General features: G+C 45.7%; 1 protein-coding gene across 2 annotated transcripts in view; it reads left to right on the top strand.

The window, feature by feature from the left end:
* LOC106640377 (defective proboscis extension response 14) overlaps positions 1 to 26,539 on the top strand; it is a 143,883-nt gene that overhangs the window by 25,365 nt on the left and 91,979 nt on the right. Inside the window, exons 1-4 of one of the 2 annotated variants that reach the window (XM_089591600.1) lie at positions 20,518 to 20,527; positions 21,124 to 21,192; positions 22,881 to 22,954; positions 23,506 to 23,655. In XM_089591600.1, coding sequence (XP_089447726.1) covers positions 20,518 to 20,527; positions 21,124 to 21,192; positions 22,881 to 22,954; positions 23,506 to 23,655 — 303 coding nt within the window. Of the gene's footprint in view, positions 1 to 20,517; positions 20,528 to 21,050; positions 21,193 to 22,880; positions 22,955 to 23,505; positions 23,656 to 26,539 lie in introns of those variants that run through there. The other variant, XM_014354400.2, reaches the window with a different exon arrangement.

The raw sequence follows: 26,539 nt of genomic DNA, 5'->3' as shown, positions 1-26,539 counted from the left end.
AGGCGCGGCTCTCCTTCCCTCGGGGAGAGACACTCGGGCGGAAAGTTTGATGGAGCCTGCGACGAGGAAGCCGTCGGCTGCACGTCCTGTCAAGAAGAAAAGGTACGTACCGGACGATAGAAAGAAGACCGAGATGGGCCGTCGAGTTATTTCCAACCCCCCCATCATTGGACACGGGGAGGAAAAAAAAAAAGTCCCCTCTAACGGTGGCAATGCATTTTTCCGTTCTATCATCCAATTATGCTATGCACCCAAGTACAGCGAGAGGGAGGGTCGAAAGTAGGCCACTATTGTCCCTCGTATATGAGTTATTTTTCTCTCATCCACGCAGCGGCACCTCTTTCCATCCACCAGATTGGGGCACGCGCCGATTATCCATATCATATTCTTTCGCGCGGAGCGTGTGCTCGAATTTCCATTGGACATGTATATGCAGTGCGTATCCTGGGCGCGCACCGCGAAATTAAGCGAGCGTATCACGTATACCCGTGCAACTCTCTCTTTCTCACTGTGGATCGCAATATCTTCCCTATCCATGCACTTGGGTACACACACGCACTGTGGTTGTGCGCAGCTGCTGCTGCACACACCCTTTCGCATACCCCAACCATGACGTGACGCGAATTTCTCAATGGCTGGGCTATGTCTATATGTAATTGCACTACGTGCGATCGTTCATTCGTCTTCTCTCGTCTCATCGACAACTACATATGGTTACATACAATATATTATCTGTATGCTCGTATACGTATACATGCTGTGGTGCGATGATACGACGTGTGTGTGCGTGCGTTGTTTTCCTATTTGCGTATCCATCTACGTGTACGCGAATCCGTTCGCATTAATTACACGTAACATCGTCGGGATGTATATAATGTACGCCTGTACGCTTGCGATCGTTTACTATAAACTCGATGGATTCAAAGTGTGTATGTACATACACACAGAATTATACGTTTCGGGTGTTTGTCAATCATTTATTGCCAGCTGCTGATTGTCATTGATATTGATTTTGCAGGTACGAAAAAAAACACTGTGTAGGTACATTTACATCTCATACGATGGGCGCGCGTGTGATGATTTGTTGAATAACCAAAAAAAAAAAAAAAAATAATAATAATAATAATAAGACTAATGATGGTAATCCGAGCTTACATCTCGATCGTATTTGCATTGTTTCACTCGTTTCTGCAGGGCTTTGATGTATCGTTATTGTTTCTTCCGCTGAGCTGCTTTCATTAAAATGATTTCACCGCGAGTCAAAAGCATTCGTTTCCTTATTCGCATGTAATGATTATAATTTCGACTATGTACATACAAATTATTCATTTTTACAGAACTCGATTGAAATATCGCATTGAAATGTACATATATTCGTGAATTTTCCCAACGAAATCAAACGCGGGGATATTAAATTTCACCACTGAAACGATTGATATCATTATTTTCCTTTTATGGCTATAATGTATACAAATATTTCATAATATGTTCCTCGGGATATTCAGTATCGCGGAAACTCGAAACTGGTTTTTTGTTGTTGTTTTTTTTTATATTTCACGTCAGTAGTCCTGGTAATGAAAACCTCTGGACCATCGATCAATGTACGAACCTCGTATTTGTACAGATTACAAGGAAGCCGTGATGATTAATACGGTGTAATATCAATGAGCATTCATCAACGCTGCTTTTTCCCAATCAAAAAGCTCCAATTTCCAAATCCGCGTCCACACAGGCCCATCGCACACCAGCGACGCGACGCGTGTCAGCCACCGAATGGGAGGGTAAGTGTACAGGGGCTGGATTGAATTAATAAGCGACACGACGGCCACCGTGTACAGCTCACAAGCGACCGGCCATAATCCGAGACGATATGTAGCCACGAGATGGGCTCTTCCCGGGATGCTCATTATGTACCTTGGACTATTGATCCACGGCGCCCACTTGGTCCTATACGGTACTCGGGCCGCACGCGCCGACCCGTTGGATTACACGGAAGCTATCAATGCGACCGGTGATGCGCCACACATTTGTATACATATACAGGCTTGTGTCCATTATGCGCGTACGACTATCAAATTTGACACCTCGCCGAAATCGCCCCTCCAATCAACGATTGGCCGAAACAACACACACGGATTTTTTCCTTCTCCGGTGGGCTCACTCTTCGAATGATGGCCGATTTTTCGACCCCTCCCCCATTTACAACGCAGAAAAGTCATGTCGCGAGTTATATTGTCACTGCGCACTCGAGTGCGTCTCTGGGGTGTTTAATTAAAGAGAAGTCGCGCGATCGCTACGCGGAAAGGGTGGAAGGCGTGCGGGGGAGAGCGAAAAGAAACAAAAACAAAGAGAGTCGTGCGTTCATTAAGAAAGTGGTGGGTGAATAATTCTATTCGCTCGAGGGCTCGAGGTTGGCATCTCGCGTAAATAATTAACAAGCGCTGGAAGGGGGGGGGACTACTGCGCTGCGCATCGCCCTTTGCAACGTTCACCCGAGGAGCTTTTGAATATCGCACCGAGAGCAGTTGGCGTTGGGGGGGGCTAACAAAAAAGTTTTGCGCGTTTCATATTCGCATGCATTTTGCTTCGAGTTGGCTATTCTTTTGCCAAAGGACTCGTGAGTGGGTACGTGGGCAGGGTCTTTTAATTCTTAATTGCATGAGAACATTTTTTTTTTTTTCTTTTCCCTCCCCAAAATTGCGCAAACTCATATGGGAGAATGATTCTTAATGGGAAAAATAAAATTCATGCAAGTAAAAATAATGCCGCATTTTTCCGTGTCCCTCGGATGTTTCATCGATGTCCACTTACTTCTTGGGCTGAGATTCTCGCGGGTAATCAATGAAAGTCTTAAAAAATGTCCAATTCATTTGAACCAGTCGAATAAATCCAAAGGGAGCAAAGTACGATGGAAAATATGTAGAATTCATCTATACACCGGAGGATAAATTAAATCAGACAAAGCTGAAAAAAACTGGCTCATCGTCCAATTTCATGGAAAGGACACAGTCATTGCTTCGGACTCGCTGTTTTTTTCTCTCACCTAAAACATGAATTGTTAATCGCACGTAAAAATCCCTGGTAGCAGCATCGATAGCAACGCCGCAGCGCAAAACCGGAAAATCGATATAACGTCGTTTGATTATCCTCGTCGACGTGCGGGTACAAAAAAGGTGGAAAAAGAAAAAAAAAAAAAAAAAAAAAACTATCCGCTGACTCGTTGAAAAACTAAATCGCACGTCTACCCTTTTTACCCCGGGAGATTATAATCCGAACGAGCCAAGCCAGAGCGCATTATCGACGATGATCGATTGGACGCGAAAGCAAATCGACGAGCGATACCGTCCAATTATCCGCAGAGCTGAAGCAAAAAGTGCCCTCCCGTCCGACCGAGCCCCGAAAAGCCAAGCCTCGTAAGGCACTAAATTACACGGGCTAAGAATAAATAGACCCACTCTTTCCCCTCATGCCGCGCACTTGAAATTCAAAGATAAATGCGCTCGAATAACTTGGGGGTGGGGGGGCCCTCCCGCTGTATACTCTACGTATAATAATGTACGGGCAAAGCGTACACATCGAACTGCCCTCTCGCACGCAATGCAGCCGGACTGCATGCAAATTTCCCGAGAAATTGTTGGGCCAATTGCGAGCTCATCCCTCCCTTGTTTGTTGTTTAAACTTTGGGCGTCCGCAGCGCGCTGTTGGCTCACGTGGAGCATTAACTTTTCGCTCCAAATAAATATACAACGAAAACAACAAGCTGCACCGAGCGCGGGAGAAATGGGAGGGGGCCCTAATTAAAGTTAATCCGGCTCTGACGGAGCTTGGGGTGGGTGATTATGATAACGATTACTTTTTAATCGCCAAAGTTTCGCGGTGTCGCTCCAATTTTCTGCGAGAAAAAGCGGGGATACGCTATCGATGACTTTTTTTTTTTTTTTTTTTTTTTTTTCCTACTTCTTCGACGGTCGTTAGGATCAGTTTTTACCCGGGGCTGTCGGTCATTTTCACGCCCCTTCGACCGATCACCTTTTCTCCCTGGGCGCCCGCGTTGTCCTTGTACATCAAGACTGTTAGCGTCTATGGATTGCCTCGAAGAGCGACCACGTTTAATGCCATGCGGGGCAAGTAACGGGTATGAAAATTAAAAAATTATTTTCCCCCTCCCCGTGCTGTACTCGTCAACACGCTCTTGGGTGAATTAACGAGCGGACGGAGGATGAACCGATCGCGGACGATGATTATGTTTTTTTTTTCGCGAAAAAAAAACTTTTGCTCTCCAATCGAGATGCATTCCCCCCCCCCCCATCGGTGTACGAGGTAATCGGCTTTCTAATTCACGGAGGGGCTTAAAAAATTCCAAGAGCTCCACGGAAGAAATTAATCTCCTTTGGGAATACGCGACGGACGAGCCGACCGATCGGCCGCCAAGTAGTTAAGTCCGTGTACGGTCAGACCTCCGATATAATGCGCTTGCGAAATTGCAATTTTCTAGCCCCATCACGGGTTATACACCCCTACGTACGAGATAAATTTTTAATCTCTCCGAGTGTATTATGTGCGTCTCTGAGCTTCGTCGAGTCATCGAAGATCCATCGGGTATTCGTTCGCGATGGTCGTGTACGAGTGAAAAGGCTCGTACTTATTAATCAAAGTCACGGGACGATGAGGGGAAAAAAAAGGCGTTCGCGCGAGAAGAATATGAGGGAGTGCCGCGCGCGACAGCGCCTGATTTAGAGGACCATAAATATCATCTCTAATCTGTGCCAAGCTCGCTCGCTCTCGTTCTCCCTTGCAGCTCTTTATTTTTCGTTTCCTCCTCCTCATTTTTTGTTTTTTGTTTTTTTTTTTTTTTCCCCCTTGCACGGCTGCGCATACGTTATTGCCACGCGCATAACGCTAGCGGGCGCAGTTTCGCTCGAAATTGCGAAAGAACAGCCTGAATTATGATTCACCTCCAAGAGTATTTGACTAGCTGATCCGTCGTGTACGCGTATACACACGTTTTTTCTCTCCGAGCGATGGTCTTTGTCTCCTGTACCAACGGGGGTTGTTTTTTTTTTTTTAACTCGCGAGATCGCGTGCCTCGCGTGTAGGACTCCGTTGCCACGACAATTATAAATTAAAGCAAGTCACCGAATCGGCAAAGAAAAAAAAGAGAGAGAGACAATCAAGTTTACACTCGGGGAAGGATAGACGAGCCGATCTTTCGTCATTCTCCCGTGACTCGAGCGAGTTTGGGGGTACTTTAAATTGCTAATGCATCCTACGCTTAACCGCGATGCAAATCTTTGCGAGGTATACACCCACGTGTACGTGTATAGGTACTTTGGCCCTCCCCCCCCCTTTTGCCAACCGGAACACATTATGCAAACGCAAAATTTGCGAAAATGAAGCCTCTAGAAAGTAGGCCGGCGTAACTTCCTTTTAATCGGCTGTGCGCGCCGGGGCACGTGTGTCTGTGCATACCCACCTGGTGTACAAATGATAAGGGGGCCGGGGGTTGAGGATCGAGTAAAAGTTGGAGGAGATGGGTTGAAGGAGGCAAGATGCGATTTTCGAGAACACGCGCCGCTGAACTACTCGCGGGGTAAATGGCTTGTGGCCCATTATCGCGATAATTGCGAAACTTTAATTCACCGTGAAATCTCGGGTGCTAATTAACGGTGACGGTATCCACCACTTTCGAGCAACTGCTAAACGTTTTGTACACAAATACACAATATACATAGGTAGCTCTTTTTTTTTTTCCTCCCCCTCCCTCCCCCCAACAATCGAAGCTTCGTGCGCGTGTTTGACGTGCCTCTATACAATAATTTGGCTGTTGTTATTTTTCTCTGCGTTAGACTGCGTCAACTTGTAGGGAAAATCAACCGGAGGGCAATGAAGCGTCCAATCGAGGTTTGAAAAATCTACGGGGCGACAAAATCGGCCCGGAGAAAGAGAGACGGAGAGAGTAGTTACATCTGTACATTGACAATTACTTCTCGCCTGCAACCGTACACTACCACACGTCTTACCGCGGAGAGATGAAATCAAAGGGGGGATAAGCCAAGTAAGAAAACGGCGAAAGCTGACCGAAGAAGAGAGCGAAAAAAGACAAAAGTACGTACACGCGGAGTAAAGGAGGAAAAAAAAAAAAAAATAAATAAATAAAAAAAAAAGGAAGAGGGGCAAGGGGGCCAAATGTGCGATGGACTACAATCAATTCCACAGACTTTTTTTTTCCCCTCGCGCGCTCGGGATGCAAATACCCCTTTGAGAGAGCGGGTCCTCGCCGATGCAATAACCGCCCCTCGACTACCGCTCGGCGAAGTCTTCCGGCCTCGACGATCCACCTTTTCCAACCACCCGGCAGCGTGCCTCAAAAGTAAAGGAGACAGAGAGGTGGAGTGAAAAAAAAAAGAGGAAAAAAAAAAAAAAGAAAGAAGGGTTAAAGAAGAAACACGGGAGGGAGCTCCGGAACGTAGTTTGTTTCCTACTTTACGGCGTAATCTATGAACTTGGCGTGCACCAGTCTTGTAGGGGTGGGGGAGGGGGGGGAAGAAGTGCGGGCGGGATGGGTATATATACACGTTGCCTTCGTAACGCTGCATTAACCTACTGCCGCGGAGTCGTCCCCTCGAAGAGAAGAGGTACTAAATCTACTTACGAACTTTGTGTATTTTTAATAATTTTAAGCACCCCGCGCCGGTGCATGTACCCAGCAGCAGCTTTTGTACTTGCCCGCTGTTCTTGGCTGGGGGGTGATGATAAAAAAAAACACCCGAGAGTCTCTCAGTGCAGTGTTTTGTATTGTGTGGAGGGGTAGGGGGGGGGGTTAAAAAACGTCGACGCGCTGTGCGTATGCATTCCAACGACTTGTCCCTGTCTGAACTTTATTCATTGTATTCGGCCAGCTGGGCACAGCCGAACAAGCCGGTATTTCTTTTTCTCCTCAAAGTTTTTCATTTTTCGGCCACGAGTCGTTAGGGGGAGAAAAAATGGTTGACTTTATCCTTTCAGCGGGTGATGAAGTAATACAAGACTTTTCGCACAGTCATATCGGCAAAGTCCTATTTACACGCAAACCGAGTAGGGGGTGAGGGTTTTTCGGTCGTCGGGTGCAGGAAACGGAGAGAGAATCGAGATAATCCGAGAACTGCGCCGCCGATGCGCGGTTATTCATTTGGTCCTAGAGACAAAAAAAAAAAAAAAAAAAAAAAAAAAAAAAAAAAAAAAAAAAAGAAAGAGGTAGAAAAAGGGGAAATAGAGAGAGAAAGAGGGTATAGGTACACGGTGGCGGGGCAAAAGGAAGGACAAGACAAGGCGACAGAGCCGTTCGTTATACCCTGTCAAAAGCAGGTCAGTGGGAAGAGGAAGAGCTATCGAATCGATAGTCCGTCCTGTACGTACCTATCTCCGACGTATATTATATATATTACAGGGTGCCAATGGTCGAGCCGAGCTGCACCACCGTTCCACTGCAGCTCTGTATCGGAGGGACGGGAAATCTTTGCAAACCGATCCTTTATTTGACAAACAATTTCTTTTTTTTTTGTAATATCCTCGTCAATCGTAGTAGGGGTGGGTTCGATTGAACGCGACCGTCGGGCCCGAAAGTGTTCGTAAACACGAATTTTCCCAGCTCACGTCGAGAGAGGCAATAAAAAACAGCCATCGAAGCGCGAGCAATAAATCCCGGGCGGCACGCGCGCGTGGCCAATAAGTGAGTGGAGGGGGGGTAGAGGGGGAGACTCAAAGTCCCCCACCCACCTGTCCGACGTGTAAATGAAAATCGTTTTTCAGCTCCGGCAAAAGCGTCAGGCTGTCGTCGTCACCGCTAACGTCAACTGCGGATGCACACACAGGGAGGAAGTGCTGCTCTACAGTGAGTACTTGCAGTACTAAACGGTCGATTGGTGTGATACCTTGATCGGGGCTTGCTGCACAAATTACCCTTGCACGATACCGAAAAGGCCAAATATAAAAAGTCGAGTTTGCGTGTAGCTTCACAGGAAGCTGTAAAGTGTTGCGCCAGAGTTGATGTATCTGTGTACATGATTGTCATTTTTTATGATTACCATCCACAGCTGATGCGAAATTGTCGATTTTCTTTGCTGAGCTGCTTACTTACCCCCTCGAATAAGCGATGCTCCACAGTTGTGAGACAAATTTGGTCCACAGTAACGAAGCTATAGGGGTTACTTTGTTTTCGTTAGTAAAAATTTACAGATAGAAGCGGGTGATCTACGTAGTCCATCCTGGAGGATAATTCAAACAGAATCATATACCCAAAGTATCGAGTGTAACTGCGGAGTCTCAACCGGGAAGTGCAATTACCTTTGAATTTATCGAGGGTGTATATAAGTAGAGAGCAACGGAATTGGTACACAGTTGGTTGGGTGGAGTCGAGTTAATCGGCAACGCGATGGAACAGCCAACCGATTATTGCCGATCTTCCTTTTGCTCATTTTATTCGTCTCGCCGGTACCTGCATTTATATCGCTTCCTCCTACCACCTCGCACTGGCCCTTTAATTAACGTAGCTCGTCCGCCCTGTAGCTTCCCCGTACTCGTATACACTCGGCCGATCCATCGAGGGCTCTATCTCTGTTTCTCCAAATACGCAAAGTAGTTGCTTTAGCTTTTTTTCCATCCTCCGCTCGTCTATTAATCCTACACCCCTTAACGAGATTCGTTAATTTCGGTGCATATCGCCTGAAATTGCCCCCGCAGGGAGTCTGCGCAATTTTTCCTCGCGCATCGGTATAATACGCCCGTACGGTATCCCCGTTAACTCGATGCTTTTTTTTTTCTCTCCAACTGATACGCATCTACTGGGATGGAAAAAAAAAAAAAAAAACACCAAAGTATCCATATTTTTTGTACGTATAGGTACCAGAAAATTAAGCGACTCAATGGTACTGGGTACCTTAAAAAAAGAAATGATACATAGAGAGAGAGAGAGAATTTTTGTATCGCGGTTAAAACGAAAAATCGTTTGCTCTCGCGAGCCCCGGAATTCATTAGAGCACCCACACACACACACACGGACTCCAACCGGTAGAACACAACTCGTACGGCTGGATGGATGGAATCGTTGGGAATGAGAGGAAAAACATACACAGGACGCAAAACGAGCCGTTAACGTTTCCAATAACAATTACCACTGGCGACGAAACATGTATACAGCCAATCTCGTCCTCTCCTCCATACACACGTGTGGATGCCTCTGTGAATGTATAATGTGCACACGTATACAGAGTACGTATGTATACATGGCTCGCGGTAAAGATACGCCAAAGATAATACTGGCGCGCTTGAATTAGCCCCGTCACCGGGGTATATATGGTATATATTACGCGACAAATCGCCTGTTAACACGTGAACGCGTGACGGTGGGTTGTTTTTTTTTTTTTTTTTTTTTACAAGCTCTCGCGATTAGCTGGAAAGATTGTCGAGCTTGTAGCCGGAAGTTGGCTGTTTAGGCTCTAATACGCCGTATAGTTTCGGATAATCATGTTTTTTTTTTGTTTTCTTTTGTTTTTTTGTTTTGCCGCTGTACAGATTTTTTCCCCCCTCGCGTTTCGGATTATCAGGTATTCGCGGCAAATCATCCGCAGTGATTTAAGAGGACCACCACCACCGGTGGCCAGGCGGAATCGTCGCGCGATAGCTGCAAGCTCGTAAAATTTTATGGCACTTTCCGAACTCCCCCTCGGCTGCAGTGCACGCGAGCTCTGACGAAAAACTCGGGATTCAACTAGCCAAAGTTACGCGCTGCCCTTTCGTATCACCTATACACACACGCTGCTCGGCTTTTACTGCGGCAATTCGCGGACAGATAGAGCCCACAATGTATCGCGCCTCGGAGTAATTTGTAATATCGCGCGTGTGCGACGATGTTCGCGCCAAGTGTGCTCTGTGTGTGCTTTTTGCCTCGGGCCCGTCGTCCACCCCAAAGTTCGGGAAGAATCCAAGTTCGGGGGGAGGGGGGGGTTTACTCGATCGCTTATATGCAGTCGCGCGCATACATTTCAACGCCAGGTTTAATTGAGATTTCCCGCTCGTGGACGAAACGAGCACGCAAATAGCTGTTGCTTTTTTTTCCTCTCTAGCTCTGTATCCAATTAATCGGGTACCACTCGGCGAACGCGTTGTACGGAAATTGGGTCGTTTGCGCTGGGGTGCGTTTATCGGATTGGGAGTGTCGAATGAAGCCCGCGAACATGCGAAAGAAAAATTTTCGCACGTATTTTTTGTTTTTTTTTTTCGAGAAATGGCGCTTGTAGCTCGGTTTGACGAAATCGCAAACTACACGATTTGCTTGGCGATCACTTTTTTTTTAGCGATGGCTCGTTCATCGCAAACTCCGATCGAGAGACGAAAGAAAAAAAAATTTCGCGTCTTACATCGGAGTTGTGTCATTCAAATTCTTTCGCTTTGACTATATGTAAAGCACAAAAGGATCCCGGGAGGCGCGCTGATCCCGACGAAGCACACGACGCGAGTTAAATGTCGCCGCTAGCACGGGGTCTAATTGAGCGCGCGATCACTTTGCCGTGCGTGTATGTATGTATGTATATATATTTATGTGTTATATATATATACACTACACGTGCACAGGCAAATGGCTTCATTTCCACTGGGGATGAGGCAAACGGGCCGCCAACAATGAGCCGAGCTGCATCGGGGCTTCTAGGGCATGTACACCCCTGTACGGATGCTCTGTTTCATCATATATAACGTACCCACTTGTTTGCTCTCCATTTTTAGTTTTTCTTCCGGATTTATGTAACCTTTGCCGTTTCTCGCGAACTGCCTTTCTTGCGTTTGTGATGAAAGTTAAAAAAAAAAGTATAACAACGACATGACGACAACAATCATCGTGCTTCTCGCGTTCAAACTGTAGTGCAGCTAATTATTTTCCTCCGGCAAATTCATCACGTAGCCAAGTTTAATTTTAATTGAGATGAAACAAAAAAAAAAAAAAATAAAAACGTCCAACAGTTGCGTAAACAATTTCCAACGACATTTGTAATAATAGTAATTAAATCTGACTAAAGAAAAAAAAGAAAAAAGTTGTCGCGATACGAGACTGTATGTGTGCAGGGGAAAAAGGGCGCGTAAAAAAAAAAAAAAAAAAAAAAATATATATAATCCATAACGAGCGGTCGTTGCCGTTATGAGGCACGCAAGGCAGGTTTGGCGCGCGATTTATATCCCCCGGGCGCGTGTATACCACGTGAACGCGCTCGGTCTCCGGTGGAAAGGATTAATCTCACATTTAAATCTCTCGCGAAGCCAATGTGCGTACACACGGAGGACAACTCAATTTTCTTTTTTTCTCTTCGAAACTTACGAAACAGTGGGCACGCGGGTAATCGTAAACGGCCAATCGCATCGTGCAACCATACACAACGAGCCCATGTAACTTGCGCATACATGCATGAATATACACGCGAGAGCCCGGTCCAATTATAACGACGCTGAACGTAACACGTAGGGCGGGAAGAATTTAACGAGCTAAGGAAAGTTTTTCCCTCGCTCCCACACGCGATCGTTTCCGAAACAGCGCGACATCGCGCAAAGAGTCCACCTATATCGAGTTAAGCGAGTCGCGCGTACCACTGCACGGCTAGAGGGGCAAAAGGAAAAAACAGCCGTTCGTTTCGACGGAAGATAGTGGAAAAGTACTCGTTAGCGCGTGAAAACAACAACAGACTGACGAGTCCTTCGACGAAAATCGTCCCACGTGGGCGGGAAAGCGCGAAAAACAAACAAAGCAGAGAACAACAAAAAAAAATTCCCTCCCAGTCGAAAATTGTATCCCACGTTTGGAGGGAGGGAAAAAACAGAGCACCTGCAAGCGTTATGTGATTGGCAATCCGTTCGGAATCCCGTCAGCCGCACACACACTGCACCTTGAAACAACAGCAGCCTATATGCAAATCCTCGGAGCTGTGCACAAACAGAGCAAGAGAGAGAGAGACCCGTGAAAAGAACACAGAGGTGTATATATATATTGCTCGGTTCCGATTACATTTCTCCAAAAGTGCCTGCAGTTGAGACGGACAGAGAGATATATGCTTATATACCTATTCCTACCCGCACCAATATACCTTATGCGCGCTTCACAGGGCGATGATCGATCACCACACACGCGGCCCGACACTCTGTTTGCATAGAACACCGGTCCAAAGTACACACACGCGAGCTAGTCCAACTCCTCCATAATTAATTGCAAATTTCGGGTACACACACGCATACACGTACGACATAGGTGGGGAGAGGGGCCCGCATATATAACCCATCGTATAGCCCAAGTTGACGGTGTGCGCGCGGGCGTTTATGCATGCGCTATTAGCTCTCTCTCTCTCGACTTCCGGCTAGGTGGCATAAATTATTTTTGATTTAGGACGAGGACGCGCTCGATCGACCGCAGAATCAACTGCCCTATCTTCCTCTCCGTTACAAAGTCAATAGGGGTGGGGGGGCCCAAGGGTAATATTGGATCAGGGGACTTCAACCCGCGGACTATCGCGTTGTGTTTTTGTTTGGATAGGTTTTTTTCTCTTTGCCCCCGGGGATAAAGTTTGCGGCGATTACGCTGCTCCCACCCCCACTCCTCGTTCCGATGGAGTGAGAAACACGTGGTTCCGCAGTTTTTTAACGAGGCGAAGCTCTCAAACGCGGGAGTGCAAATACAGGCTGGATTGTTTGCGAGCTTTTGCCATGAGTCTTTCGAGCTCGGGAACGCGATTGCAACGAACCAGCCGCGGGTGGTACTGTTTCCCCTGTAAATCGGCACTTGGGCGCTAAAAAAACCCACCGATGCATCATCGTCGGTTCTGGTCTTTGAAAAAAAAAAAAAAAAAAGAAAAAAATGACACCCCGGCGCCAAAGTGGGCGTATATTTCACTCACCGCCAAAAGGAGGAGCGATGGTCTAGTCGCCGGAATTGTAGCCGCCAGCATCAGGAGCTTGGGGGGGCTCGAAATTTATCAGCCAAATTTTTGGCGCTGCATGCGAATAACGAGCCCTCCTCCCCGTGCATCCCTCGCGTTCGGCGTTTGTTGGGACGTTTTCATCATCGCGCGCTTCAAATCCGAGCTCGCACAAAGACAACGATAACTCGATCGACTTTGGCGACGCACGCGTACCCAGAGTCGCGCGAATAAAAAGAAAAAAAATGTACAAGCAAAGTAATCCCCGGGGAACATGGGATATTCGCGACACGTGTCACCACACGGGGTATAGCTTGAGCACAGCAACGAGGGAAAAAAATGGTGTATCCAGCCAATCCTTTTTTTTTTGTCTCGCGATTTTTAGATTTTTCTCATCTATACGCCCAACGTCCATATCGCCATACTAGCAACGGTCCCCGAACAGCCTCACCTCTCGCTGACATTGGTATCGGGCTGCATAGCCCCGAATTTCACGAGCTCGCGGGATAAAGCTCCTTTCTGCCGTACCACATTGGCACACGGCTTCGTAATAAATTAACGAGGAGGACGTCGGGAAACGAGCACTCGAGAGAAAAAGCCGCAGGGGAAGGAGACGGCGAAAAGAGGAGCGATGCAGATCGGCGATTTATCGCGCTTCCTCCCCCCCCAGTGTAATGTAGGGGGAAACGCGTGCCGTAAGACACACCCATGTGCCAGACGCCCTTTTTGCGTCTCCAAGTCTCTTTTGATCGCGAGCCTGTATAACCCACGGTGCGCGAGGAGGGGGAGGGAGGATACAACCAGGCAGACGCTTACAGGATTTACGGGCTGATTCCGTAAACTCTCTCTTTTTCTTTCCTCGACAGTTGGCTCGTCTCTTCCAGAGGATTCTTATTTTTACGACTCGCCCTCGTGTCATTCTCGTTTGCGTGACAGCAATCGACCTCTTTTGACATCAATACATAACGGAGGTGCGAACAACAAGAGCGAGTCCCCCCCTCCCTTAATGCCGATGAGAAAACAGTCGCATGAATGTAAACAAATTGCAATGCAAGTTGAATGCCGGCAATCAGAGCGTGAAATGATCTCGGGCATCTATAATATACAATGTGGACGCTGGTGCACGTAGAACGGCTTGGGAAGGGGGTTAAAATAGACGAGTCAAAGAAAGGTGGGATAACGCGATGGTTGTTGGGCGACATCAGAGGGAGGAGGGGCGTTTCATCGCGATTTTAACCACATGGGCGAAAATTTCCCCCGGGATCTTTGCGGGCTCGTGTACATAGCCGCATTGTGTGCCCCGCCACGTATTATGTATAGGTTGGCACCTTTTGGACAAAGCGAGCCCCCCCCCCCCTCTGCCACGGGTCCTAATGCAAATGAGAACAGATTGTCGAAATGACGAGGTTTGAGGCCACCGAGTGGGACAACATTGTTGGGTGGCGTATTGCTTATTAGGTAAGCAAAGGCTTGCTTCTCTGCTCCTCCGTTTGGTGACCGCAGCCACAAAGAACGGGAGCTTTGACGTTTGCGAAATTACAAAACCAGCAATGTTGTCACGCGTGTACATCGACACTACTCGAGATACTGAGCAGTGGAAAAAAAATGCTTGCCCCTTCATGCGAGATAAAAAGGAGTTGATTACCTTCAAACGAAGCTTCGACGTAACTATACGCATATATATATGTATGTATGTGATTCCGATGGGCGGCTTGACCGATAAAATTTCCATGCAAGCCCCCCCCCCCCGTTGACTCGTGCACGCGACACACGCCCCACCCCAGCCATAATATTAAATACAGAATATACAACTGTGCTGTCGAGGCTCTTTTTGGTGTCGTTCGTCGATTTGTCGGACGATAAATCCCCCCCTACCCGGCAACAAGGCGCATTAACTCGCTCGAACGAAAGGGGGTAGCTCGCGAGTGTGTACATTTATGTACGTGTATAGGTTTATTTACGTTGCCCGGTTGGGTAGCGATTCAGGTAATAGGGATGGGGTGCGTGTCCAACAAGGGCGCAAAGTATGCGGGCCGTGTTGTCGCGAGCGGCTGATATCCATACGATTGGCCTCTCGAACGCATCAACCGGCGGGTGTGTAAGGCTCGTCCGTATCAACCCGCCGTGAATCGTCAGGGGGTCGGGATTGATTCGAGGCTGGCTCGGTTACGGGCGATCGCGGCGCGTTACCGCTTGTATGTTTTTTTTTTCCCCCTCCCACTTCCACGGGGGAGTCAGGTGGTGAAAAGTCGTTCTCTCCCCCTCCGCTAATCGAATGCGCCGTGATGCCCCGCGGGGCTCGACGGGGTAATTGGGCTTCCACTGGACCTCCCCGTTCGAGCTGAAAAATAAATGTGTATATACGCGTGGTTTTTAAGTCAAAAGTAAAACCATCGGCGGGGCATGGGATGTATTTCAGCTGGTGGATCCCTCGTCATTAGAGGCTTTTCAGGAAACACCTCCGCGCGATCGAAGCATTCATGATTCAGATGACCCGACGAGAGAGCTGCTCATCCCTGCGCGCTAGAGGCTGCTTTTAGAGGCGAATTTGACGCACGGTTTATACGCGTGAATAAATGATTGTTCCCCACTATCTATACGAGTATCGGGGGGAGGGGGAAAAAAGACAAGGATCGTGCAATTCGACACCACGGGTACGACGGTGAATTTCTACGCACGAGATACACAGGAGTTTCGACTTTTCTTTACAACGGTTTAGGTAACTTTGTTCATTATCAAATTTTTATCCGAAAGCACGATGTTTGTTAATTTTTTGATTCCCTCCGTGGAAGATTAGTCGTCATCGTGAAAAAATCTTGATTATACGCGCCTTGAAATAATATGCGACCGTATAATATATATGTACAACCTATATGACATATTATGCGAGATTTCGCGGGATTGATATACATGTAATATTTATATGTACGTTCCGATGAGAAATTTGCATGTTTTGATTGAGAAAATGTAATTTATTCGTTCGCGTTCAGATGTATCCATACTGTGATCCGTGGGTAGGGGGTACATAATCTGGATCCTCGTACAGTTGGGATTGTAATTGGGTTTGTTTTTCTCTAATTAACACGTAATTCTGTTAATTGGACTGTTTATTCTGTAAATACGCTCCGGCACGTATCGACGATTCCCTGTTGTAGATACCAAATTCAAAGTCATTGTGGCATTAGTTCGTATACGAGATAAAAGTGATGCGATGTATGATATTCGTAAAAAAGCTTATCAAACAATATACCAACTTGAAATCCGTACTTAAATAAAATCTAAAATCACTAGTTTGAGCACCACGAATCGCAGTACATGATCATTTTAATTTACAATCACGTTCAACACTTTTTTATCCATTTCAACACCATGTGAACACAATTAAATTGTGATGCGCTTACATTTAGCGGATCATGGAAATAAAGTGAAAATCTATGTGCTTTTCGTTGACGACAGACTTGATCCAAAGTTTCATTGTTTTGCCACATGTCTATGTAAAAGGAAAAATCCTTAAAATAATCGAGATTCATGGCACTTAACAAGGATAAAATCCTTTTAGAGTTTGCGCTGACACCGTCTACTACGTTATACTGCACACGTACACGAAGAGTTGGGTGGGGGGGGGGAGTGGTTCGAGGAGATCGAAGTGTATTCAGAAAAAGTGTCGTTTCTCTTCCTCCCCTTCTCTCTCTCTCTCTCTGTCTATTTCCTGGACCTTTTTTAGGGCGGATTAACGAGTATCGAAGGCCTGCCTTGTTCTTCCTGACAAAGGGAAAACAAGCAACTCGTCGTCCTGCCGTTTTCGTTGCCCTGTCCTCTTGTACCGCTGCAGTCAGCTTTGCCTTTTTTTCTTTTTTTTTGCTCCTACTGTTGTTTTTCCCTCATTTACTTCGAGAAATACAGCCATCAGGATCGTGAAGCAACATTTTTCCAACGTTCATTTGTAGCCTCGTACACATCAAAAACTTTTCTCTTAATGGCTTTCATCCGGCTATCAATTTTCATCCGCGTCACCATTGTACTTTTATATATTATACTGTGACGAGTGCAAACTGAGAATGGGAGATCGATACAGCTGTCCATTTTGTGCAAAGAGTAACGATAGTGGCATTCACAATAAAATTTTTTGTTTTAGTATACCATGCGGTGTATACTAGTGCAACGGCATTATAACCATTTGGTACGTCATAACGTTTTTTACATCGTCTTAAAGGTAACATCGTAGCTTGGAGACAAAAAAAAAAAAAAAAACATCATTAGTCGAGCGTATGCGTAAGTACAGATTTCCCGTACATACATAAATACGCGTTGCCAGGTCGCGTACACTGCACCAATTAACACAGAAACACAAAGCTAATTACTACCTCGACTCTTATCTCTCAATGAGGATGTTAATTTACTTTTAAAGTGCGAAATAGTGCTTAATACGACGACTACACGATAAATCAACGTGCGTGCCCGTACCAACACACATACACACACGTTGTACATTCTTGTAGGGCTTATTTTTATGTTATGTTTATTTATGCCATGGTCCTGAGACCGTACGGCAACAAAATATAAAACTACAGCTTATTTATATAAGAACTTGTAATAAGAAACATTCCAGATAATAGGCGAGTATTACAAGAAAAATCTTTTTTTCTTCTGCACCTTGAATCGTCGTCGGAGCAATGGGTCTTGATCTATGATGCTCCAGGGTACGCGCCCATACCCAAGTATACAGATAATCAGAGCTGTAATTATCTCTTTGGAATTGAATTTTGCTCGAAGCCCCGGATCACAGCGGCAACGTATAGGGGGTGCATTTCCAAAGTTCGCATTCACGGAGCATCGGGGAGAGCTCCTCGGAAGGAATGCAATCGGCCGCCCCGGGTGCAGCATCGACTTGATTTCCCGGGCTGCTCCGACACCTACACCCTCTCCTCTCGGTCGTCGCCTTTCACTTGCACACCACTCGACCCAGAAAGGGGGGGAGGGACTCCTTTTGCCTATACGTACGCGCGCACAATAGACACCCCCCGCTGCGTCACTTTGGGCGCGATAAGTGGATTCTCGCCCGACGTTTACCCAAAATTTCTCACCCCCATCTATGCCGGCTCGTTTCGTTTTATATTTTCCTTCGCCCCGCGATGCCAGCTCTACGCGCGAAAGCATCCAGGACGAGATGTCGCAGGAGAAGGAGCTACAGTGCGCTCGCACCCACACCTCCGGGGAGGAAAGTGGATGCATTTTTATTTAAAGTTTTGATGGCACGAGAAGTACCGACCCCATGTACAGTAGTCCCCACCCCCCCCCTCCCCGATACAATTGCACTGAGAAAGTGAAAAAACTTTGACCTTGTTTCCTTCCTGCTTTTCGGGGTACGGGGCGAAGGGGGGCGAATGGGGTGGAAACGTATGTAGAGCTGATGCTGTGCATTAGGGGGGAGAGTTGCTTTCTTCTTTTCTTTTTCCCTTTTCGTTCTCGACAGCGACGCGCGAAGATGCTGCAATTGTTGCGGAAACCCTCCTTCGCTGATTAGGTGCTCAAGTTTATTTTCAGCATTGTCCGTCGGTCATCGTTAGCGATTTACTTTGGAAATTAAGGCCGTACAGCCTCACTTCTGCTCGTATCCCCGAAACAACCGCTTTGCGCTGAAACACATTGATTTTCGCGTTTTGTGTTTGTTCCCTCTGGCGCGGGGTAACGGTTCCTCCGCTCCTTTCTTTTTCCCCCAGCCCCAGCGAGCTGCTGTCAATCTGCGCTCGTCACGAGCTTAACGCGAACGAGCAGTGCACGGCGTAGCCGCCACTGCCAAAGCGGATTTCCACCGTAATTGGAAGCGATCCGATCGACGTTTCACCGCTTTTTTCGCCGATTTTCTTTTTTTTTTTTTTTTTTTTTTTTTCTTCTCTATACTCGTTTAATCCATCCGTCCACTTTTCAATTTGTTCTTTCTTTGCTGCCGTAGTGGGCACCGATACGTTTTTCATCATCATTCGGATGAAACACCGATCGGCGCCTCTATAGCCATACATCGCGATACTCCTCGGATAGCCGATCCTCCCGATCATCACGTTTGGATGGCAGATTCTGGTCGTTCTTGCGTTGGACGTTAAATAGATAAAATCTCGGAAAATTAATATAAAAAAGCGTGGGATATCGGTATCGGCTATACGTAAACTTGCGATTCGGAGCTGGAGTTTGTTCGATGACGCAAATAACCAGCAAAGCTTCCTTTCTTTACGGAAAGCTTGACGGAATCTAGATAAGCGGTGTCCAGTAAAGATTTAATTGAGCAGAGAGACAGCGTCGGTCCAATCAGCCTCAAACTTGTTTTCCAAACGGAGCCCTACGGGAGGGAAAAAATATCGGAGAACAAAAGGGGGGAGGGGTGCAAGAATAAAGAGCGAGAGCGCGTGCCAGAGCCGAGTATTAGACAACCAATGAAGTAAACGTTAGGATGGAAACTCCACGTGTACCCACGTGCAGAGGGTTATTGTAGCATCTGCGGAAGACAAGCGAAATAATTCCAAACTTTTGCCCCGTAGCTGCACACACACACACATAGCACGCACGCGATGGACGAGAGATAAACGCCGGCGTATTCTTGGCTCTTTAGCTCTTCCTCTCTTCCCCGTTCTCTTGGCTTTATACGCGTCACTGTTGCCGCGTGGGAGCGAGACGTGACGGACTGGCGAGGAAATTCTCACCACCCCCGTAATGTAAGAAGTTTCAGCACAGAGTGTAGGGGCGAGGGAAAGTTATTAATCTTTCGTAGCCGTCGACGCGACGAGCCTCTACTCTCGTCCGGTTTCAGCAGCTCGATATACAGTGCACCGGCCAGGGATGGCCAAACGTACATTTACTCGCGAAAATACGTTTGCACAATTATCAATCGATACTTACCGATGCCATTAAAGTCTATTAAACATCGGTGCCGTTTTTTTTGTTTTTTTTTTTCCTTGTACCGTGCTTCGTGCCCCAATTTATATGTACATATAAAATAACAGTTACTCAAACACCACCTGTGTTCGTTACACAGCACGTAAGAGTACACAAAGTATCCAAGTTGGCCCTGCAGCCTTTGACGCATCAAGTTTCCGGGAAAATCGAATCAGGAAGACTTACAAAACGACCTGCGCTCATATTGGAACAAACTTTGACTCTAATCTCACTCTCGTGCCATCTTTCAAAGGATCGGCCACTCGGAACCAAAGCTCCCCCCGACTCGCTGCAGCTGTTATTGCCGACACTTTTTTGCGATTCGTGTATACTCGCGTCCACCTCTGACTTTTGCTTCCCAAAAGTTTTCAAGGGACTCGTCAGCCCACGTTTCAAAGCCGTTTGTCTATATTTATTAGCTTATAAACTTTTATAAGGGCGAACTGGTGCACTTAAGGCCACCTCTGGTTCGTACGTATAATAACTCTCCACGTTCAAGCTCACGCCGACGTGAACGAAGGAATGGCAATGCCGGCTGAATAATGCAATTATCCACAAGCGGGCACTCGCGAAAGTACACCTTTCGCTTCAACCCTTCGCCGACCCAGATAACGATAGCCTATCGGCGAGTGGCGTAGCTGTATAACTGTTGGGCTAAACTATGCTCCGCAGTGTCCGAGTGACAAAGGGAAAGCTACCGCAAGAGAGCTTCCGCCGTTGCGGTCCGAACATTTTGCAATTAAACTGGCTGCGGGTGATATGGATTCGTCGTCGCCGCCGTGCACGCGATAGCCGTAGTTTGGTCCGGCTGGCTCCAGCCAACTGCTTTGAATCATTAGGCGGCTCTCGTCAAACAGTTCAATAACTCCCACGGCTAATTTTCACCGGCAATCACTGGACTACTTCAAAGCAAGAGAGAGAACTTGTGATGCTTGTAATCTCGATCTCCGTCTCTCTTTTACATAATATATAGGTGTATGCGAGTGCACGTAACTATTCTGTAATACGCCAACTGGTGTACGTAGCGATCGTTCGAGAGGCTGATTTTATTGATAAATTGAACGTGATGATTTTACATCGTGAACAAAGTGCTCACATTTTTTACTTTTAAACAAACATGTAAAATATACAATGTATGTGTAAATATTATTGCAATGATTGATTTACCGGGGACTCTTTATCATGTTTTTCTAGGATAAAGCTGGACGAGAAAAGTGGACGGTTTTACAGTCGGAGATGAGTTGAGGACTGGATATGACGTTGAAAGGACTTACGGCCACGTTGGCCGTTCTTTTGATGCACTTTATAGGATTGTCGAGAGCCGTCATTACCTCAGGTTGGTACGAAACGTAGAACCGTAGGATAACCTTTTTTTTTTTTTTTCCTTCTTACACGAAACCAAAGTAAATAATAAAAAAATGAAATTGATCACCACGCAATTGGGGCGTGATAAAAAATTTTGGCAAGGCTACCGGGCCATTTTAATTTTCGAAAGGTCTCGTGACTCACAATTGATGACCCGCTCGAGGTTCCAAATGTAGCACACGCGACCCGAACATTTCAATCCTCCCATCTGCTCGTATCGCACAACTTTACATTTTACGCGACAACTATGCCATTTTTACACGTGAAACGTCGACTGTCGCTCGTTAATTTTCAAGCGCGAAATATAGGGACGTCGTCTCCACCCAATTGTTCTTCCCACGAAAACCGGATCCATTCGGATGTCGCACCCTTGTAAATCAACTTATCTCAGCGCTTTTAAATTAAAACGACGCGTGGTAAAAAATATTTTCCATTACCGCAGCTGAGAAAAAAAAAAAAAAATCACTGTACTCGTGGCTGCTGCCACATTTTTCCAAAGCACGAGAACCCGCGACGAGCGCGCGATAACGAAAAAAAAAACCGAAATGGCTTTCTTCTCGCTGTGTACAGCTAGCTGTCACGAAACTGTAATTCCACTGCCGGCGCTCTAGTTTACGATTGCCCGTGCCCCGGGGCCCGTAACTTTATCGAAGTAATACCACTCGAGTGACGTACATGTATACATACACACGCCGATGTAACGCGGCTCCTTTCAAAACGGCGTGCATCAGTTCGGCCGAGTGTGCCACTCGCTGATAAGGACGATTGCGCGACGAGAGCGGGAGGAGCCTCGCTGGCTTTGCCGGATCGAGAGCGTCTTTGGCTGTTATGCTTTCGCGAAGGCGAATAGTAACTATGTAGGGGCAATACTCGGGCAACCGTCTGTCTATTGCGTGTATACGTATACGCGAAAGTTCGCGGGAGAATATTGTTTTGCCGGGAATCGAGAGCACCATGAGTTCCGAGTGATTTTAAAGCTATACGCATTCATTGCACGTGTTTTATTGTTGCTGTTGTCGTCGTTAAAATGGTTGGTAACGAGTTTGCCTGATGAATTGGCACGGCACAATGCTTTTGCTTAATGAATATTACACCGTTTCCAATTGGCCGACTATTTTCGCGTACGCACTACTTGCATCGTTTTACTGTTGGTCGTTCGTTACTCTATACATACTGTAACAGTGTATCACTTTTATATATTTAATTTTGTTCACGGGTGGAAGTAAACTTATTGCGTTTGATACGCCTTTTCCAAGCGCCTGACTATACGCGTAGCTACACTACTCGTATTATTCCATTGTCCATCGCTTGATACGGAGTCGGGTGTATGTCGTGGAGCAGATCGATCGTCACTTTTATATTCAATTCGATCGCGGCAATTCATCACTTTTAAGCTCGGTATGTATATGCATCACCTCTATATGTATATATAAATATACGTAACGCGTGAATAAGCACAGTATTAACTCGACATACGTAAATGTCATCGGGATAGGGTACGGGACGTTCAACTGAGACTCAGCTCGAGCTGTCGGGGAGCCGAGTGACGACAAAGGGAGAAAAAAAGTCCATTTTGATCTCGGGTGGAGGGACGGTACGGTGCGGCTGGTGGTGGATGATGAAAATTTGTTCTCAAGGAAAATTTTGCTTGCATTGCAGGTGGCAAGCCGTTCCCGGGGCTTGAAAACCTGCCCAAGTCTTTCTGGCACGAGCTGAGCTCCCCTTTCACCGAGGTGAGTGATTTAAGGTGGCAATTTATTTTCTTAATGCACATCGTGCCCTCACGGGGTGTCTTTTTGTCCACCGTCGATGTAATGAAGTCGAAGTCGGTAAGAAAAGCCAAGGGGGAGAGTTTTTCGGGAATTTTCAGGGAAATGAAAATTGCGGCTGGTGACTTGCTCTGTGGGAGAAAAGCTTTGGCCGGTCTTACGGATAACAATCGGTACTTTAAGGAGATTCGTATACTGAAACGCTTTGTGCATACATTCACACGAATTTTTTGATGCGCGAAGATGTAAATACTTTAATACACTATACATTCACGAGAGTTAATTCTGTTGGAGTGAAATTTGGAATCCTTTTTCGTGTATAAAAAATACAAGCGCAGTTGGTAGCTACGTACAGGAGAGCTATAAAATTTTTGTCCTACATAGGCAATAAATCTCTTATTCTCTTCACTCGACTGCATATAGAAACGGTGTATACACTTATATATCGTCGTACGTGTCATGCGCCGTTCTGATGTTCTTGAAAGTATAACAACTTTATATGTCGGTACTTGCAGATCTACGAGGAGGAGAGCTATGCCACGGAAACGGGCGCGACTCCTGAGCCAAGGCCTTTCTTTGAGGATCCTGACAATAATGTAACCGTACAGCTCAATACCCAGGTCTATCTGAACTGTCGGATACAGAATCTCGCTTCACCGCAAACGGTGAGTACTTTTTATTTTTTATTTCCATTGCTATTGATACTTTTGAATTTGGTCCGAAAAATCCAATTTTATAGGGACAACTCTTTCTATATCTGTGTTTTTACCAAAAGAGCTTTTCCATTCAGCTGAAATAAAAAAAGAGTTTGGAAAATCTTTGGGATTTTGGAAAGAGATATCTCAACTGTAAATCATTTAGCCAACATTACTGGGTAACAAGCAAAGGGTCCTTCTGATTCGTTCTACTATTTTTTGAGATTTTTTTTTCTTTTTTTTCGTCAACGTAGCTGCCGTGACAGTAGAAGCGACTAAGCTTTGTTTTTTCCTTTCCCCTCTGAAGAGCTTTTTTACGTCGTATGGGCTGGATAAATCCATCGTGGCTGTTGGCCTTTTACCCTTTGGATTTTTTTCATCCCAATTTCGAGCTCCAATGCTCGCCATCTCAAAAGTACACAAGTACACGTTTCTTTGACGGTTTTGGAATTTGAACAAAACTATGTCCTGCACCTATATATACATATGTATACAGGTTACAAGAATTTAGGTATTTACTCTTTTCCACGCATAGAGTGGCAGTTTGAGGTACAAAAGCCAGCACTTTGTTGAAACAATTTAGACACTGCGAAAAGTGCCATCAACCCAGCGAGGAGTACAATCGACTCTCACGCCTATCTGTATACACACACGAGATCTCCCATTGATGTTGGAGCGAGGTATTTCTGTTCCGGCCTATCGATCGGCTCTAGGGCAACGACGCTCTTACGGACTTCATTATACATCGAATAATGTGGACAGCGCTGGCTGTTGAACGTATACATCCATTGGGCCTTTGATGCTTGCGAGCATAGTGTCCGATTAACGCGGACCTGGATACTATTATTGTTATTATCATTGTTTTTAATGCTATTACTAACAATACCGGCTCGTTGTATACATGGGTGGTTACGCGTCACTGTCATCGGCGTCACTCGAGCCTTTGAAGAACGGTGTCGTTTGCGCGTGGCACTTTGATGCATTCCGTTGGGTACGGAATTAAAATACCACGAAAATCGATACGTTCGCGTGACACGACGAGATGAGACCGACGGGGCGTTTTGGATCAGGAATACTTTGCGCTACTGTACATTTACACCTAGAGAAAAAACTCGGCAGGACTTTGTCAATTTCAACGTCTAGATGTTTTTAAAAAAAATATTTTTTTCATTCCCACCTCCGTATAAGTAAAATGCATTTCAGTTTAGCATGAAATATTTCGAGAATGCTGTTTAATAATCACAAGGGACCTTGTTGTTCACAAAAATTCTAGTGGATTCCTCTAAATCCATAATTACCGCGGATTCACGAAGCCGATTCATGAAATTTTCACGAAGCCGATTAAACGCGAACGTTGCAATAACGCTGTTGGTAACGTATGCGCATAGTTGATTTTTTCATTTCTATCATTCGCTGGTGGTTATACCTACGTATTTCACTCAAATTGATATGCTTCCCTGATGCGTTAATTTACGTATTTTAACGCGAATCCATGCGATTCGATCATCATCTCAACGATTCACGGTAGCAATGCTTGTTTGCATATTACGCCTGACCACACATTTACTCGCACCAATTGCTGCATGCACCAAATAAAATTATTACTGGATATGCATTTATAACCAATGGCCATCGATCTATACTGTTCCCCTCGCACGGGGAATAAGGACCCACGCCTGATCACACGTTTGCTCTTACTACTTACCGAATGATCTCCGCATAAGTAATAATAAATTTGAATTACTTGTCAACAAACGTAGGCATTATTTGTAATTTTGAAATACCACGAGTAATGGGGGGAATAATGTTTACGTCTGACCAAACGTTTACCAATACTACTTGTTATCCATGCATCTCAATTCACGGTTAATTAACCGATCTACGCTATTATTATTACTTTCTCGAAAATTACAACCGATAAAGGAATTAATATACGCCTGACAATACGTTTACCCGAGCTACTCGTAATAAAAACAGTATGCAATAATCGATGGGTCTGTTGTGTAGTTCATTCTTTTAAAAAATACGAATTTCGGTGTTCGATAAAAGTCGTAAGATTCGTGCGCGCAAATTGACAAAAGAATGTAAAGAAAAGACGATCGGAATATATGAAAAAATCTCCGGCTTTTTGCGCATACAACTTCACTTCTCGCGAAACTCTCTCTCTGATCGCACGTCGCTTTAACCTTTGTGTTTAACCCTAAAAAAGAAAATTGAGATCGACTACAAGCTTGCGTCAATTGTGACCAAACATCGTCTCCCAGCGAGGCATCAACGACATTTCGTGGCAACGAAAAAAGCGGTCCTGTCTGGCCAGCAGACCCGAAAAAGCCGAGCTCCTTGCTCGTAATCTTGTTCACGTTAAATGAATCTAAGCGACAGATTCGTCGCAACCATAGTTCATGACAAAGTACAATTATTATTTTAAACACCACAAACTTACACAAATATTAATTTACTTGAGTATATTTTGTTATTCTCATCCATAATTTACTAATGTACAACCCTTTGACATAACAAATCAGGTTTTTTGCCGAAAGACTTTTTCCTGCAATAAGCTTCTTTCATTTTATACTATCTTGTTTTAAATACTCAAAAATCATCCCTTAATTAAATTTAGAGAGCGACTCTTGAGCCCTGGGGTCTTACTCTCTACATGGCATTTCATTTTTAATTTGAAAACAGCTGTGCATTCTCCGTTACAGGGTCCGAATTTACAGGCAATCAACATCGCTTTATCTGCAAAACTTTGTCTGAAAACAAGGATGAGGGAAGAAAGCGGTACCTCATGCTCCTCTCCTTCGAAGCTATTCCGACAAAGTTATAATTATTCAGGTGCAGCGGCAAAAGAGGA

The sequence above is a fragment of the Copidosoma floridanum genome, unplaced genomic scaffold (genome assembly GCF_036245765.1).
Source record: "Copidosoma floridanum isolate Cflo_tuat_1 unplaced genomic scaffold, Cflo_Japanese_pri ptg000001l, whole genome shotgun sequence".
In the NCBI taxonomy this organism is placed as follows: domain Eukaryota; kingdom Metazoa; phylum Arthropoda; class Insecta; order Hymenoptera; family Encyrtidae; genus Copidosoma; species Copidosoma floridanum.
The sequence above is the reverse complement of the archived record's forward strand: the minus strand, read 5'-3'. Positions and strand labels throughout refer to the sequence as shown.